At 54.0% G+C, this 16,901-nt stretch overlaps 6 protein-coding genes across 6 annotated transcripts; 3 read left to right on the forward strand and 3 right to left on the reverse strand.

Moving 5' to 3' along the window:
* Nucleotides 1-559: 559 nt before the first annotated feature.
* Nucleotides 560-5,921, reverse strand: J4E93_003898 (uncharacterized protein; the record flags this gene model as incomplete). The annotated part of the gene is made up of 2 exons (XM_049341828.1): nucleotides 560-1,336; nucleotides 1,434-5,921. 2 exons carry the CDS (start codon nucleotides 5,919-5,921, stop codon nucleotides 560-562), a joined length of 5,265 nt encoding a protein of 1,754 aa, XP_049201333.1.
* Nucleotides 5,922-6,710: 789 nt separating this feature from the next.
* On the forward strand, nucleotides 6,711-7,279 carry J4E93_003899 (uncharacterized protein; the record flags this gene model as incomplete). Its single annotated transcript, XM_049341829.1, has 2 exons — nucleotides 6,711-6,737; nucleotides 6,839-7,279. 2 exons carry the CDS (start codon nucleotides 6,711-6,713, stop codon nucleotides 7,277-7,279), a joined length of 468 nt encoding a protein of 155 aa, XP_049201334.1.
* Nucleotides 7,280-7,616: 337 nt separating this feature from the next.
* J4E93_003900 (uncharacterized protein) lies at nucleotides 7,617-9,077 on the reverse strand (the record flags this gene model as incomplete). The annotated part of the gene is made up of 4 exons (XM_049341830.1): nucleotides 7,617-7,673; nucleotides 7,730-8,558; nucleotides 8,683-8,858; nucleotides 8,913-9,077. 4 exons carry the CDS (start codon nucleotides 9,075-9,077, stop codon nucleotides 7,617-7,619), a joined length of 1,227 nt encoding a protein of 408 aa, XP_049201335.1.
* Nucleotides 9,078-11,342: 2,265 nt separating this feature from the next.
* Nucleotides 11,343-12,228, forward strand: J4E93_003901 (uncharacterized protein; the record flags this gene model as incomplete). The annotated part of the gene is made up of 2 exons (XM_049341831.1): nucleotides 11,343-11,825; nucleotides 12,184-12,228. 2 exons carry the CDS (start codon nucleotides 11,343-11,345, stop codon nucleotides 12,226-12,228), a joined length of 528 nt encoding a protein of 175 aa, XP_049201336.1.
* A 2,286-nt stretch (nucleotides 12,229-14,514) lies between these two features.
* J4E93_003902 (uncharacterized protein) lies at nucleotides 14,515-15,231 on the forward strand (the record flags this gene model as incomplete). Its single annotated transcript, XM_049341832.1, has 2 exons — nucleotides 14,515-14,901; nucleotides 14,956-15,231. The coding sequence occupies 2 exons, from the start codon at nucleotides 14,515-14,517 to the stop codon at nucleotides 15,229-15,231; spliced, it is 663 nt and encodes a 220-aa protein (XP_049201337.1).
* A 544-nt stretch (nucleotides 15,232-15,775) lies between these two features.
* J4E93_003903 (uncharacterized protein) lies at nucleotides 15,776-16,389 on the reverse strand (the record flags this gene model as incomplete). The annotated part of the gene is made up of 4 exons (XM_049341833.1): nucleotides 15,776-15,778; nucleotides 15,832-16,035; nucleotides 16,088-16,151; nucleotides 16,199-16,389. The coding sequence occupies 4 exons, from the start codon at nucleotides 16,387-16,389 to the stop codon at nucleotides 15,776-15,778; spliced, it is 462 nt and encodes a 153-aa protein (XP_049201338.1).
* Nucleotides 16,390-16,901: the final 512 nt, after the last annotated feature.

The following is a 16,901-nucleotide window of genomic DNA, read 5'->3' on the forward strand; positions in this document are numbered from 1 at the left end:
CTTACCAGGACGACCGATAATACCCATATCCATCCCACGCTCCCATGCAGGCAAATCACATAATCAGAGACGAAGAAACAAAGATGACGACATAATTCCTATAACCCCCATCGTACCTTCCCCAGGATATCTAACCTTCCTTCCCCATCCACCCACCCATACCGAGCCATCCATCCCATCATCCAAACATACCTATCCGTCACCTTCCCTACAGTAACAATAACAAACAAAAAACGACGCCAGCGAACATCACAAGGACGCAAGCGATGCATTAGTAGGTCCCTCCAGATGTATTACAATACAAAACAAGGAAACAGCAGAGAGCCATGTGTAAAAGTTAAAAGGCTTATAGTTTGCTCAAGCGAGAAAATGACAAAATAAAGTAAAAAACAAGGCGATCGGGTATCGAAGTCGAAAATGGGGCTATCGCGAAAATTATTTTCCCAACTGGCTTCCTTCCCTTCCCTTCAAAATGTATGGCTTCCCTTGCTACAACAACGATGGTAGTGCATGCAGCGCCCCCAATACGTGACAACGTGGCGGTATTAACGTAGCTCTCTCAGCCTTCCTCCGGCGGTGGCGTGGGTAGATCTCTCCCCTTTGATTCCGGACTCGGTGGGTGGACGACTGTGACTGGCGTCGTGGGATCTCTAGATTCGTCGCCTTCTTGGTCGGCGGCGCCATCACCGTCGATGATACTTTCACCCTCTTCAGGTATAGCAGTCGGGCTCAAGATGCCTCCGTCTTCGCTTTTGGCTGAAGCTTGATTGCGTCGATTTCTCCTTCGTTGTCTTTCCGTGTCGGCACTCTCTCTTCTCCGCCTGACAGATAATGATCCATCTTTGTTCAGGCCAGTTCCAGACTGGAGACCTTCCAGCATGGCGGCAGCGCGGTCTGCAATGTCTGCTTCGGCGGTACCGGCAGCGGCGGCGGCTGCAGGACCAGCGGTGCTACTAGCCTCACTATCCGCAGTCTCGCTCGTGGGACTGAGTAGCTTGTTCTTCTCATCATCGCCCTCGGCACCCTCTGCGCCTTCTTCCATGTTGACGCCGATCTCTGGGATTTTCTGGCCACTAGCCACGCGTACCTGGTGCCTGTCCTTTAAGCGGGCGCGACGACGGCGATCGCGTTGGTCTCTTGCTTCGGGCTTAGCAGCACGTAGCTTCTGCAGCAAGTCGTCCATAGCACCGGTGGATGCGGGTGATTTGGGAGCATCGGAGTCTGAAGAGAGGGCGTTGGGAGAAAGAGGGTTTGCGGTTTGCGCTTGTTTGCGACGCATGGAAATCTCGTTGCGACGATGTTGCTCTTCGAGTGCGGTGTTCTTCTCCTTGGATTTCTACAAACAAGTTAGCAATTAATCCATAGCAACGTATAACCAAGCCGGGCAAAGCCAGCATCGTGATCATAAGAACAGGGGGTTGGTGATGACTTACCTTCCATTCCTGGACGAAGTTGGCCAACTTCGCAAAGAAATCCCTCCTCGCACTGTCGTCGGTCGGATCTTCACCATAGAACGCCATAATGTCATCGTAGCTCTTCTGCATGTCCTCAAGGAAGACCTGCATCTGCTCTGCCTTTCTCCTAGCCTCCTTCATGTTCCTCTGCACAACAATGGCGACCTTGTCTTCTGGGTGGAACTTCGTCGGATCAGACAAGTTACCAGAGTCTAGCGACATCTGGACGTTCTTGATGTTGTCGATGTACTTCTTAGCATCGGTCTGAAGTTGCTCAACGTTGATCTTCTGCGCTGTCACAACGCCGCTAATCTCGTCGGTGAAACCTTCCCATCCAGAGTACTGGTTACGAACGATTCTTTCGACGACGTCGGCGAATGTGGACTCGTTCTTGTCATCCTTGAGCATGCCAAGTCGTCCTAGAGTAGAGAGCTTGAATCCACTGGCTTGCTTGTTGGCATCGTTCATGAAGTTACCAATGTCGAGAATGAGACCCAAAACACTGATCAAACTTGACGAGTCACGCAGACTCTCAGACACCCTTGAGATCTCCAGCAGCTTGTTGGAAATCTCGTCGTACTCAGTTTCGTACGTGCGAGTCAACGCAAGCGCCCTCATCCTGCTCTTCCAGTAGTGATGTAGTTCGTAGGCAGTGAGAAGGTAGATCTGGTCCTCTCTTGTGAGCTCGTTCGGGTCCTGTTCACGCTTGCTCTCGCTAGCATTGGGTCCAGTCCAGTCCTTCGAGTAGGGTGCCATGAGCTTGGCGGTGTTGTCGGGAATATCGCAGAAGTCGTTCTTCTGCAAGAACTCCATAGTGACAGGATCATCCAAGATCTTGTTGTCGCAGTGGATGATCATCCTTACGATATCCTCAACTCCGTACGATGAGAACTTGGCCATACTGATCTGGAAGTTGTGCATGAGGTCGCGAGAGATGATCTGCTTCTTGTCGTCCTTCTTGCCAGATTTCTTGCCAATCGCCTTGATTTCCTTTGCCAAAAAGAGCTTCTCAACTTCCTCCAAAACACCCTTCCTTGCCAGCTCTTGGTACTTCTCTTCTTTCTCTTCCGAGCTGAGACCGCGAGTAGCCCAGACAGTGGTAGTAGGTTGGTCGACCTTGTCCCAATGCAGGGCCTTGAGCTTCTTCTTTGGTCGTGGTCCAGAAAGAGCAAATTGTTGGGCAGCGCCAAATCCAGGCGCCTTGGGCATGAATCCAGGACGTTTGGCACCGGGCATTGGCGGTGGCGGTGGTGGAGGAGGTGGCATGCTACCATCTCCAGGCATAGGAGGAGGTGCAGGGATTCCGGGCTTGAAGCCAAGTTTGCCTGGCGGAGGCGGCGGTGGAGGGGGAGGGGGAGGTCCAGCAGTACCGGGCATAGGAGGCGGAGGAGGAATGTTGTTCGAGAATCCAAGCGCACCAGGAGGCGGGGGTGGAGGTGGAGGGATGTTGGCTTTGGGTGCCTCATTATCGCCAGGTGTCTTTGGTGAGTCGGATTCGAGGCTGGGATGCGATGGTCCTGTAGTAACGCCATCCCCTTCAGCATCAGAGTCTTCGTATCGCTTGACGTTCGCCGTGATATCCGCCATGAGGGCATTGGCTGTCGAAGTGCTGAGCTTTGGCTTGTGCATCTGGATCAGACGGGGCTTCTCAATGACAGCGTCATCATCGTCCATCTCCGACATCTCAGCATCCTCACCAATCTGGCCAGGAAGGCCAGGGAGGGGCTTCCTGCGGGGCACTCCACTTTTGGCACGAACTGATCCGAACGAGCTGGCTTCGAGGCCACCATAGCCCTGTTCGGTCATGCCAGGCATGTCACCCTCCATCTTTTCTCGCAGTTCCCTAAGCTTTTCGCTGGGCTGCATCTGCAGGGACTTGCCCTCCAGTGTTGCTTGTGTCCTGGCTCGTTGCAGTTGGATCTCCAGTCTGTTCATCAGACGTTCGCGGTCCATGATACCCTGCATTTGAGCTGGATCAGTGGTAGCGAGCCCGTCTTTACCAGACTTCTTCGCTGCCGACGCTGCGACATCTTGAGCATCCCTAAGCATCAAGTACAGTTCTCGCGTCTCCAGTTCGTTGCGTTGCAGTTCTTGTGCTCGTATTCTCTGCATTTCCGCTAGTTCGGCCTTCATCGTCTCTACTTGCCTACCACGGAGCTCGATGATACGTTCTTGTTCCGCGAGTTGTTTCTGCAGCTTAGAGACCAGGCCATCTGCACCCAGCTCCAGCTGCGCTTTCATCTCATCGCGTTCTGCAATAGCCGAGTCTGCGATTTGGCGTGCTTCGACTGCTTCATCGCGAACCTGTCGGGCTTCGGAATCGGTGTACAGCTTGTCGAGCAGAGATTGCACAGTGAAGTTCAGACTCTGCTTGAGGTCCATGTCTGGCAGTCGGCGGTCCATAGCCACGTAGCTCAGCATTTGGTCCACCAATTGGAACATCCGCAATCGATCCTCGCTCTCCGTGTCGCGCATCAACAGCAAGTGTTGCATAGCTGACGTGAAGTAGTCTTGCGCGCGAGTGCCACCAATCTTGCTCATGATAGCATCTGTGATTTGCAGAGGGTCGTTGAGATCCTTGGCTTCGCCTTCGACGCCCTCAACTATGGAGCTGTTCTCCTTCTGAAGGAAATCCTCATAGTCGACAGCTTCGTTGTCCAAGTAGTGCTCGATCTGCTTGTCGATGACATCGTATTGAAAGCCTTCCATCTTGTTGAAGATGCGCTTGATGCCACATGCTGTGAATTGGGCTCGCACGTGCATCCTGAGCTGCAGGTCGCGCTCCGGGGCATCCACAACCATGTTGATCAAGAAGAGTGTCGCGATGGCGTATTCCATGAGCAGGTTTTCTACGCCGATACCTCCACTGCGGACTTCGTCTGAAGCGCCTACCATGGAGCCCATCTTGCCACGGCCGTCGACCGTGACTTCGACGATGCGCATCCATGCATCAAAACGACTGCTTTCGCCATATTGCGATTTGAGGTTGTCGAGTGCCTGCAGTACTTTCTCGTGTCCACTTCCGTTACCCCAGTGGCACAAGAAGGTTAAGACATCCGAGACAAGCTTTCGTGTGTTGAGCCGTGTGGAGATCAAAGAGCCGCACAGCGCCTGGATGATGGACGGGTGGTTGAGGGCGTTGTCGGCACCGTACTTGTTGTTCATCAGCGCCTTCAAGCACTTGATGATCTCGTATTCGCGTTCGACGTCGTTCTCTGCCTTTTGCGCCATGACGCTGGGAGGAGGCGCCGGCCCTGTTGTCTTCCTGCGGTTGATCTTGGCCAGAACGTTCGTGAGGGCGATTTGGCCCTGCGCTTCGATGAAGCCCCTGACCCAGGCAATGGGCTGTGTTCGCAGACTGATCTCCAAACTCGACATCTGTTTTATAGATATGGAGTTGTCCATGACCTTCTTGACATACCACTCGGGTGAGCCCTCCTCTTCTGCGCGCATGAGGATGTCTTGGCCACCACCGGCACCGGGGCCGCCGTAGGTTATCCGCTGGGTTTGGCGCTTCTTCTCTTCGTGCTTGAACTCGGCCAGCTTGTCCTGGTAGACGAGGGTCCACTTCTTGTCAATCTTGTAGGCCTCCATCTGCCGCCGCGCCTGCTCTGGTAAGCTCTTCCATCCTCGCTTCACCATAAGATTCATGAACTCCTTTTCCACGACATGGTCTGGGGGTCTTTGTATGCTGAGTGTGTTTTGGTTGAACGAGGTCTGCGACGCAGAAGGCGAGGAGGAGTTGTAGTGCAGCAGATGGCGGTGCGAGTCGCGGGGGGTGGACACGGCGGTGGGAAGGAGACTGCCGGCATCGAGGCCTATGGAGGAGATGGTGCTCTGAGATGGGTTCTGCGGGTAGAAGACGTTGCTGCCGCGCGACTTGGAGTCATTGCTGTAGATGCTCGCCTGGTCGGACGAGGTGCGCGTGTTGTTGGAGGAGTCAGTGCCGGCGTAGTATGAGTAGTTGCCGTCTCTGCTGCTCCCGCGCGCGCCCCACTGCTGCATCGAGACGCCGCGGTCGCCTGGGTTGCTCGAGGCGATGGTGGTGCCGAGGGAATGGGGCGGTGGGCGCGGTGGCCCCGGGTTGGAGTAGCCGTTCTGGGGCATTGCGGTGGCGTTGAAGACGGGGTACTGATGGAAGTCGCCGCCGCCCTTGTTGAGGTGGTGCGGCAGCGGTTCGGCGTTCTTGGAGGCGTCGTCTCGCGGGGGGTCGATGGAGGATACGGGGCCAGCTCGCGCGAAGATGCCCTCGGCCGTCATGGACACGGGCCGCTGGTCTATCGAAGCGCCGCCGATGGAGTGTCTGTGTGAGTGTCGTGACGAGAGCGAGCCATGGGAGCTCCCCGGGGGGCTATCGGTCGAGGATGTGGTCGTGTGTTTGGCGTCGCCCGTGTGCTTGTCCTTGTCTTTGTGCAGGCGTCGTCCGAAGAACTTGCCGGCGGAAGATTGCCGACCCTTGCTGTCCATGCCTATAGCGAGAGCCTATGCCCAATGCTCTGCCGCCTTGGGAGCGCGCCGCCCGACGTGTCTGCGTCCCCCTCCTTCGCGGAGCAATGCGTCCCGCCTCGCTACAGCGGCGCAGGTGACGATGCCGCTGCCTCAGCGGGCGTGTGTAGTCCTGAAACGAGCGTGCGGGGCTGCGTGCGGTGAGTCGAGAGTGAGAAGCAATTCCTGGGGCGCCGTCGTGGCAGCAATGCGGCTGCGAGAGAGGGAGTGGGAAGTTGCCGAATACTGTAGCTAACTAGCGCCCCCCGTGTGACTGCATGGCAAGTAGACAGGACTGGGACGCGGCCATTTCATCTCCACAGCGCCGATTCACCACGTCTCATAGTTACAGCGCGCCAGGGCTGCTCCGCGTGGATATGCAAGCACGCGAACCACCCGCCATGGCCGCATTGGCTCCGACGTTCTCCTGAGACGTGCGCACGTCCGTGTTGTGGCGCCATCTGCCATCCATGCCCAGACGAACCCCTAGCCGGCCTACGCGACGGCCGTCCTCCCATCGGCCTCGACGTCGACAGCAACTATTCCCGGCACATCCAGTACCTCCCGCCAGTCTGTGGCGCAGCAGGCACAGCACCTGCATACTCGCCCATCGCACCTTCTTCACACCTGGCGCACTACGTCTCAACACCACGTCTGCTGTCCACGTCCACCGTCCACGGCTAGCAGCCCCGGCCTCGCGTCAGCCCTAGGCGATCAAAAGGACGCGCTCCGCCAGTTCACGCACCTTCACTAGCACATGCATCCACAGCCATGGCCGGCTTTACCCATTTCCTCAAGGTGAGTGACAGCTGTCACGTACAGGAAGCTTGGGCGGTGAGCGCATAACGCGACCCACCGCGCACACCAACCCCATGTGGAGGCTGACGATGCGCCTTCAGACCATTCTCGTACCACTCTTCCTCGCTGCCATCCTCTATGTCCTGCTAGTCTTCCTCGTGCTGCCCTTTGTGCGCCGGCACCGAAGCCGTTATAGCCAGTACCTGCCTATGCCCGCGAGCGTGACCGACTTCCCGTCCTCTTGGCGGACGAACCTCTCCGATGCCCTCTACAACCTCTTCGCGCCTTCCGCTTGGGTCAGACAGCGCGCGATTGTGGATGGGAGCGGACAACACGACGACGACTTGTTTGACGACGAGGAGGGAGAGGGCATGGTGGGCTTTGACCCCATCGATGAGAGGAGAAGAGAAGCCCTCGAACAACGCCGGAGCATCATGGAGGAAGAGCGGCGATTAGGCCGTGAGCTGGAGGAAGGCTTCAAGGATGACAGTGAAGATGAGCATGAAGACGAGAGGCGGCGGTCCTTGTCACGACATCGATGATTTCTATAAAACCCTTCCTCATACAAGAAAACACGAACAACTGCACTGCCGTCTACATTAGCGTAAAAGCTAAGATTCTATAAGATGCTGAGATAATGTAGGTTTCTAGGAGGTAGGTGTTCGGACTTTCGCTTGTATGAGGTGTTCACATCACTTCGCCTACAGTTTGGCCTTTCTTATGCATCACATCATCGGCTGGAGTTGGAGTTGGAGTTCAAGTGGATATATTCATGTACATAGGTAGGCGGAAATACCCATTCGACGCCCAAGCCTAAACAAAGAAATTCGTGCCAAATCGCTCAAAGAAGACAGAAGGCTGCTGAAGAAGATCGCTCCTCTACTTGCGCTGACCGTACGCCTTGGTGGCGTAGTCGCCCTTGTGGACAATGAGGTCCTGTAGATCGAAGTCAGTGTATGTCTCACATGGTTTAGGTTTAGAATTTTACTCACTTCTGGACGGTAGTTCTCGCGGCCGGAGAAGTACTCGTCGAGGATAGCCTTGGTGCCGTTGGCGTATCGCTCCTGGGCATCGATGGAGGTACCGGACATGTGAGGAACCATGGCGTTGCCGCCGCCCCATGGGTTCTGGGCGTAGCGGAGCGGGTGGTCCTTGGGAGCGGGCTGAGGGAACCAGACGTCACCACCGTATCCACGGAGGTGGCCGTCCTTGAGAGCCTGGGCGACATCCTCCTTGACGACGATCGCACCACGGGCAGTGTTAACCAGCCATGAGCCCTTCTTCATCTTGGAGATAAGGTCCTTGTTGAAGAGACCGCGGGTCTTCTCATGGAGCGGGCAGTTGATGGTGACAACATCACACTGGGCCAACATCTCCTCGAGGTTCTCGACGCGACGGCAGCCAATCTCCTTCTCCTTCTCAGGAGACAGGGGCTGGTAGTCGAAGTAGAGGAGCTCCTTGCAGTCGAAGGGCTTGAGACGGCGGAGCACACGCTCACCGATACGGCCGACAGCGACGGTACCGACAACCTTGTTCTCGAGATCGTACTCGTTCTTGGCGACCTCGGCGACGTTCCACTCTCCCTTGGCGATCTGCTCGTGGGCGGGGACGAAGTTGCGGACAAGGGTCAGGATGGTCATGACAACGTGCTCGGCGACGGAGACGACGTTGGAGCCAGTAACCTCGGCGACGGTGATACCGCCGTTGGTCTTGTTGGCGGCATTGAGGTCGACGTGGTCAGATCCGATACCAGCAGTGACGGCAAGCTTCAGGTTCTTAGCCTTGGCCAGGCGCTCTGCGGTGAGGTAACCGGGGTGGAAACTGTTGATCGCGATCTGTTAGCTGATGCTGGCTCGGATGGTGTTTGCAGCCTTAGCGTGTCCGGCCGAAGCTTGACGCGTGCATGTGGGGCGCTTAGCGGCATTGCGGGGTAGCTCTGACGTACGGAGTGGTAATGATAACCTCAGCATCGACAAGGTGCTTGTCGAACTCGGAGTTCTCACCCTCCTTGTTGGAGGTAGTGACGAGCTCGTGGCCTTGCTCCTCGATCCACTTCCTGATGCCTAGCTCGTTCTCGGTGGTACCGAGCATGCGAGGCTCCTGCTCAGCGTGGACACCACCCTAGTGTTGTTGTTAGACATGCCAACGCGCATTGGGAGTACCATAGACACTTACATCGTAGAGGACGAGAAGAACTTTGCCCTGTTGTGAAGCCGTCGCGGTCAGCGTTCTGAAAGCATTCGGTTGGCGGAGCGACGAAGTTAATCGAGGTCCGGCGCGTGCGCTGAGGAGGGAGGAGGCAGGGCGCGCAAGGCGAGAAGCAGATCGGAGAAATACCATTTTGACTTATCGAACTGATAGTAGAACAATTGAGGCTCCGAGGGAGAGATATATAGTAGAAGCCGGCAAAGGTACAACGAATGGTACGTATTCCTGACGCAAGGTATGTCAGCCTATCGTCCCGGCAGGGGGGAAGTGAGGGGTGCGTGGGTCGGTATACCTCTTGCGGGCCGAAGTGACGTCGATGTATGGTAGAGAAGTTAAATGGAAGACCGGATGCTACACTGGACAATGTTGGTGTTGTGAGAGCAATTGAGGGGTTCGTGAGGGGGCTTTTATATACCGCCGAGCAGCCGCACGATCTTCTCACTACTTTCAGCCTCTGATCCCTGGGTCACCAGGCAGACGAGGTCGGTCATCCCCACTTGGTGATGCGACATTCCCACACAGACAAGTGGTCGCGGCGGGTGTGACGGTCGTGTTTGGAATTACTTCGCATCGCTGATAGTGCGGGGTCGCGTCCAATGGCGCGAATCAGCTCCCAGACGCGCCAGGGGAGCTCTACCAGCTGCTTACCCGTTTGATACTCACGAAGCTTCGCCGAGAAGCCCGTAGCGTAGTCTGTGGGCGTGGGTCAACACGGTAGCTCCTGTAGCGCGTGGTCGTTTGACCCGATCGAGCAAGAATGTACGTAAATCGAGGCCTGGGAGTGGCACTTCACTGGCGTACGCTAAAGCTCCATATGGAGAGCTCCCGAATAGCTTCAATTCGGCATTGTGGAAGGATCAATATGGTTTACGGAGCTGGTATCGTGACTCTCAGAGGCCCGAAGGTCGTGATGAAGTGTCGTTCGAATGGCTGTCCACAGAGCTCTTGCTGGGCTCCAGCTCCGTATGCGACCACAGGAAAATGCATCTCGCGCAGAAAGAACTGTGGGCTCGGACGACACACCCACAGCATCTCTGGAAGGTCGTGCCCGTGCTAGCGATGGCAAATCCAAGGAAAGTGGGCTTGCGTCCGAGCAATCTAGACGCCGCTTTGTACTTTGTCCGCGGCAGGACAGGAAATGCGGAGCTGCAGCGGTTCAAGCTCGCAGTCTGCGGATGCGAGATGTCGCCGTTGCGTCTGACGAAACTCGCGGGAAGCCAGGTCGACGGTCGGCGCAGGGGGTTTGTCTCGGTCTAGACGGTTGTAGGCTGGAGATTGTTCTTATCTTTCGGCCGAACCTCGCTCGGAAGGGCGCGCGCGCCAAATTCGCGTTTCGGTAGTTCCAGCCTCCAGGTACCCCCACCACATCCACAGAATGACACTACGCATCCCTTCTCCCGATGTAGCTGAGGGACCCGATGGTGTCATAGTGTCATCTCGCCGGCATCTCACAGAGGCATCTTCTGTCGATGAAGAGACTTAGCTTTCCGGTCCCGCTCTTGCCTATCGTTGTATTAATCACACAGCTTCTCCGGCAGCTCCGCCTCCTCTCGATCACCTTCATCACAGCTGAAAGATCAAGTCATCACCTCTCCGTGCCACAAGATCGGCGTTTGCTTCCATTATAGCCCTCCCGTCGTCCAATAGGTTGTCTAGAACTCTCACATTGCCACCCGTACAAGGGAAAAACTAAACAGGTCTGCAGTCTACATTAACATGGAAACCTGCAAAGTAGGTGCCCTAACGTCGATGTAGGCTCCAGACCTGTTCAGCTTTTCCCTAGGCTGACGTGTTGCCGTGTTAACCATCGTGGCGGTTGTGAGATGGGCGCTGGATAGGCAATGATGCCGCAACACCATCCCAAAGTCGGACGGTCTGTAGAAGAGCTCATGGTAACTCTCGGTGTACTATATTAATCGTTGATCTGGCTTCAACATATGAGTAGTCCCGGACAATTCTCAATTGACTGGCGACAGCACTCCAAAACAAGTCAAGTAGCGGCACACAGATACCGCAACGGAATGGAAGATGCGCTTCATCACAAGTTCTCAGTTTGATGATTTTGAACTATTTCATCACTCGGCAATTCTAGCGGCTTGCTCCTTTGCTCAAGACGCGTGCGGGCCACAGAGGAAGTGAAGGTGAGTGCGGATAAGCCCAAGCTCCGGTCGCGACCCAGAGGGCAGTCGCGACCCCCTCTCAACCACCGTCTTTTCTTCCATCTTCTGAACCCGACACTTTACAATCGGGCGCAAATTGAGGCTATTGTTCTACCACGGTCTCAAAGAAGGCGAAGTCTTCACGCTGGCTATCCCACGGAAGCGCACGTCTGAAGGTGAGTGATCACTAACCTGATAGTGACAATTGTTTACTGACGTCAACACAGGCGCTGTCACAATGCCTACAACCGGAGGCAACGCAGAGATCGTTGCAAAAAGAGGCGATGTCATACTCCAATCGGGCCGAGACGGAGTCGGAGAAGGATTTCGCAACATCCTCGTGTCGTCCGTGGTTCTCGGCCTCGCTTCACCAGTCTTTGCGGCTATGTTCGACGGCCGCTTCTCTGAAGGCCAGAATCTCTCGCCGGCTTCACCACGCACTGTCCCGCTTCCAGATGACGATCCTGAGTCCATCATCATGATCTGCAAGATCGCACACATGCAGACTTCGGAACTTCCCATCAAGCTCGCCGCCACCGTCTTGTCCAAAATTGCGCTTGCGTGTAACAAGTACGATTGCGCGAATGTGGTTCGTTCATGGGCTATCATCTGGATTGGCGCCCTTCTCGAAGATCTCGAAGCTCCAGATTTCGAAAAGATGCTTCTTACCACACATCTCCTCGAGTTGCCGAGAGAGTTCTTCAAAGTCTCTCAGAGATTGGTGCGTGACCCTACCGCGATCTTCAGCGTCACAAAAGCCATGGATGGTCACGAATTCCTGCCTCTGGCTGTGTACGAACATCTACTGCTTTGTCAAATTGTTTACCAGAGGCAAATTACTACGGCATTCGCTTCGATTGTGACAGGGCTGGAATTTTGTGCGGCTTCAAAGCAGGCCTTGGGTACTTTTATCTGCGGTCTCAGGCGAAACAACCTTTGGCCCATCAATCAGTACTCGGTCTTGATCATCAAGTCCAAGCTTAGAGCCGTACCTGAGTCACCTACTCTTTTTGGGAGTTGCACAACCCCGAACTGTGCTTGCAAGTTTGTTGCTCGATACACTAAGGCTACCCTTATAGCCGAGCTCGACAAGATTTATGATGCGGTGGATGGTCTTTGCTTAGACTGTGTTCGTCAAAAGGTACTCGGGGAGCAAAAGCGGGAGTGTCGCGTGTCCCATGCGATGAAAGAAGCGATGGTCTACCCTTGATCGCCATTCGAAATGCACATCAAGGCATGCAGACGCTTGTCATAAAGCCTGGAAAAACTATGGTGTTCTCGGCAGCGCCTTACATCTTTTCTCTCGCAAGGTTTCGAGACGCAGGATCCCATGAGGCCCTATTTTACACTAAGATTAGGCCCGAAGATAGAAGCTCTATCGAGCCGGTTCTAGCTAGGCTTATTCTCCTTGTAGCCCTGCATGGGCATTGCATCCTTCTCAGATAGAGTGCAATCAGCTTTCCAAATGAACAAGATTTTCTCAACGTGACACTCTTCGAATTCGTTATCTAAAGTCACATGGTTTTCTAAGTAGCTCTGCGGCACACCTCGCGTATGTCCGCACTCATCAAACTCGGTACATCTCTCAACGCCACGCCGCAAGGTTCTTTGGCTCTACATCACCCCATTGAAGGGAAAAGCTGAATACCCTGGGGCCTACATCAAGATAAAAACGTGCAAAGCAGGTGGCCCAACAGCGACGTAGGCTCCAGGGTGTTCAGTTTTTCCCTGGTATGAGGTGACACTTACATCTCAGTCTTCGGCTCGAGAGCAACCTTATTGCGTGTCGCTATAGCCAAAGAGTTCGTTACTGTTGCCGCCCACGTATGATACTCTTCCCACCACACTTAATCCTTGTCTCATATGCAGTGCCCTGATTTTATCTGTATCAATGACGTACAGATTCGTACACCTCTCTATCTCTAAGCGGAAGGCGCAGTGACGGTGATGCATTGATGCATTGTTGAAAAGGACACCGACATGGTACCATGTTCATTAGGTGACGGATTGGCTGGCAAAAAAGCTGTAGGCCGACATAACACGGTTAACATGGTGGCGCCATGGAACGAGAAGATGTTCTTGTTGATAAGAATTTAGGCGCCAAACGCACCATATGCGCTGCTCTTAAGACCCGTCCGCCAGTATCGTGAGTTCGTAGTTTAGCCTAGTTAGTCGCCAAGATCCAGATCTACTCGGTAGAACTAGCTCTGATCATCCCAGGAGAAGGCGCTATTCCGGACTTCGTGAGTGATGCGTAATGCTGCCGAAAGCGCTAAGCTGGGTTCAGCGGAGATGATGCGCGAGCTTGTGGATATCTTGCGGGAGATCGACAGGAGCGGCCAGCATTCGCCATTATCATCCCGGACTTCGGTGTCGTGATGTAGGGAAGAACTGGTTCGGGGTTTGAGGGTCTTCGGGGGGGTTCAATTAGGCCGCTCGCGGGGTCAGACTCGTCGCTATTCTGTTTTCTCTCGTCCAACTATTGCCACTTTTTGTATCTAATGCGGTCGAACCCGATTCGTACTCATCTTCAAGCCATGAAGTCGGACTGGTCATAGATGATGGAGCGGGTAAGACACGAACTTCAGCTGCTCGCCATACCTCGCTTGCGCGCAACATCCAAGTCCGAGCTCGACTGGCGCCTCGGCAACTCTCGCCGCTTCCCAAATGTCCCTCCGCTGACACCTCCGTCCGCTCTCCAACAGCCTGCGCTTACAGATCTCTGACATATATGCTTCGGCATTCCTGGCTAAATGAAACAAGCTCCAAGTCCGCCCGACGCCTGATCCTTCGATCCCTCATCTCTCTGCCTGCCAACGATTCGCCATGTTCCTTGTGATTGGGCACGTGGTGCGTCCGCCTTGGTAAACCCGTGCATATCTGTACCATTCCTCAGCTCTTAGCATGATGTCCTATACGCGCAACATTCGTCCCGATGCTATTAAGGCCCAACGTTCGATATTAAGTACAAGGTCACGCCGTATGGTTTGCGAATATTCCCTCTCGCCTATTCGCCAACGTTGGAGTATCTAGACTTCGTTTTCCTCAGAGTGGGAAGCGAGCTTGTCTACCGTCATCACGAGGAGGGGATCCGAAATTGGTTTCCTGGGGAAATTAATCTATCCCGCAGCATTCTTGGGGTAGGTTTCGCAAGGGCGTGTCGCTTCTCCACCAAGGAGCCTAGTGAGTGCTTGCTCCTAGAGACGGCGCGAGGGGTTTGCCAGGCACGCTCTTTGTTGTATAGCGTGGGAAGGTACGCCTGAGCTGTGCTACGGTCGATCAATATAAAGAGCCCGGGTACTGGCTTTCCCCAGAGTAGGATTCATTTCGCTACAAAATTACCGACCGAACCTTGAAAGCTTGCGTCCTCGTCTCTCTTCTCTCGGAACGCAAAACAACGTCTGCGCATCATGTTTGCCAACATCCCCACCACGCTTTTCCTGCTCGTCACCTCGCTCACCCTCCCTACATACGCTGGAATTCAACAAACAGACTTTAGCGGCATTGGTCACATCTACGTCTTAGCCTCCGACAACTGGGGCACCGCAACCCCAGAGTCAAGTGTAGGATGCCTGAATGCGCATGGCAAATTCGTCCATGACAGTGGGAGCGGGAAAGAATGCGGGACATTCCAGCGCATGGATGACTACCCTTATACTCTTAGCACTCACAATGGCAACTGCACATTCCAAGACGCTAGTCAAGAAGAGAACGTCGACAGTCACTACGGACAAGGCGATTATGCGTGGACGTGTACGGAGCGCAACGTTGACATTTACGACGAGCTATACACCATAGTAAGTATCGTTCCCAGCTTGGTTCGCCAGAAGACACTGCTAATGCGCACGTAGACCGGATTCCCATACGTCTTCCTCTGCTTCGGAGATGTAGCATGCTATTACGATGCTAAGCGTGCCCCTACTGTCAACGAATCTCTTCCTTTATGGCAGTTCCGTTGGGGATCGCAGCAGACCGGCATCACGCCGGGACATATCATGCTGCAACTCATGTGGAAGAAGCTGGGTGATACACCAAAGAGAGAGCAAATGAGCGAGATACCAGGCCCAAGGATTCAGCTTAGTGAGGGCATGCAGATATCATTGTTGGGTCAAAAGTCAAAGGCGTAGAGATGTTGAGACCATGCAATTGGGAAGAAGCGCAACGCGTGGGAACACTAAGCTATGATATCCATTTTTTCCATACATGAAGGGGCGGGCGGTCTCAATATGTTCTATCTGATGTAAGCAACGCTGTAACTGTCCCCGAGTCTGGGTCGTACCGTATATGCAGTCAATATGATGTGCGATGCCAGCTTCCATGCGCAAATTAATCTTGGAACAGTGCTGTTTCAGATCACCACACGGCATGGATGTCATTAGAACCTTCCACGCCGCCGTAACACCGTAAAGCATGGGTCAAAGACTTAACAGATGAAGATAGGGGTTCAATTTAGTTAGGTGAAGTTGATGCCGATATCTGAAATCCAAGCTACTTGACCACCACTCATTACCGTCTATGACTGCCATTAAGTTTATCCAAGATAGGACCTGCAGAGATGAACCACCGCGGCCAATAAATTAAGATCACCATCGTCGTAAGATCAACCGACCCGAATGTAGTGCAATCACACTGACACCGAGATACCTAGGTCGTAGACGACGGAAGCAAGATTCACTGCAAAAGGTCAGTGAATGATTGGTGTCGTCGAAGATAATGCGAGTACATACCTGACCTAGCACATCGTTGTTGGGGTCGTGAGGAGTAGTCTCGACCCTAACAGTGCTCGAAGACTCGTAGGTGTTGAGATGTGCATGCTGGCACTTGTAGGAGCCGTATGTGCCAGTCAGTGGTAGAGGAAGCTTATGAACGTCGCCGCAACCGACGGTGAAGGCAGCTTCCTCGTCCGACATGGAGCCGCCGCAGTCCTTGTTCTTTTGACGGTTAGTTTGTACAGTTGATCTCGAACATGCGTTTGAAACCCACCTTCCAGAAGCTACACTCGATGTCCTCGACGCAGATCATGATTGACATGATGTCGTCGTTGTTGCTACAACACGTCAATGACTGCGATGGAAGAGTGATGAGAATGCGTACAGTGGAATACACCTAGTGCTCTGTTTATCCATGAGGAGGAACGTAGGCGCGGATGCAAACTCTGCTTGGGAGTACACGGCGCCGACATCGCGGACATTGTCGTTGTTGATCATGCCGATATGCGGACTAGGAGCCGTAAACGCCATGCCGACGACGATGAGGATAATAGAGAGAACGTGCTGGTAGTACATGACTTCGATAGATATATTGTCTTTTGTATTATAGTTCGTGAGAAGTTTTATAGTTTAAGAGAGCGGTAGTGGAGGGAACAAGTTGAAGGTGGAAGTGTGGAGAGGAAGACTCTCGGGGGAGGTAACCGCTGCCATTTATGTTCCGCTGGCACGAGGCAAACACTGACAAGCCTCGCGATTGGCGACACGATCGATTGCCACCTTTGGAAGGCGCAAGGGGGAAGGCGAAAAGATTCCGCCCTTAGCTTCCCGGACTCTCGGTGTAGCTCCGCGGTAGTCGCAGAGCGCTCCGCAAAATCGTTCTCTCTCTGTGCTCAGACCTACGATGCTGGCATATTGGTGAGGGTGAAAGGGAACTGCGATGCAAAGAAGCCATAAATGTGTGGGTCTCCAAGCGTTTTTGCCTGTTCCACACCCGACCATACTTTTTTCTTTGTTCCAACATTTACTTAACCTCACCAACATGAGAAGATCTTCAGTCATGCATTGAAGGACAGCAGGGTCTCATACGA

The sequence above is a fragment of the Alternaria ventricosa genome (assembly GCF_023758065.1).
Source record: "Alternaria ventricosa strain BMP 2768 chromosome Unknown scaffold_5, whole genome shotgun sequence".
NCBI lineage: Eukaryota > Fungi > Ascomycota > Dothideomycetes > Pleosporales > Pleosporaceae > Alternaria > Alternaria ventricosa.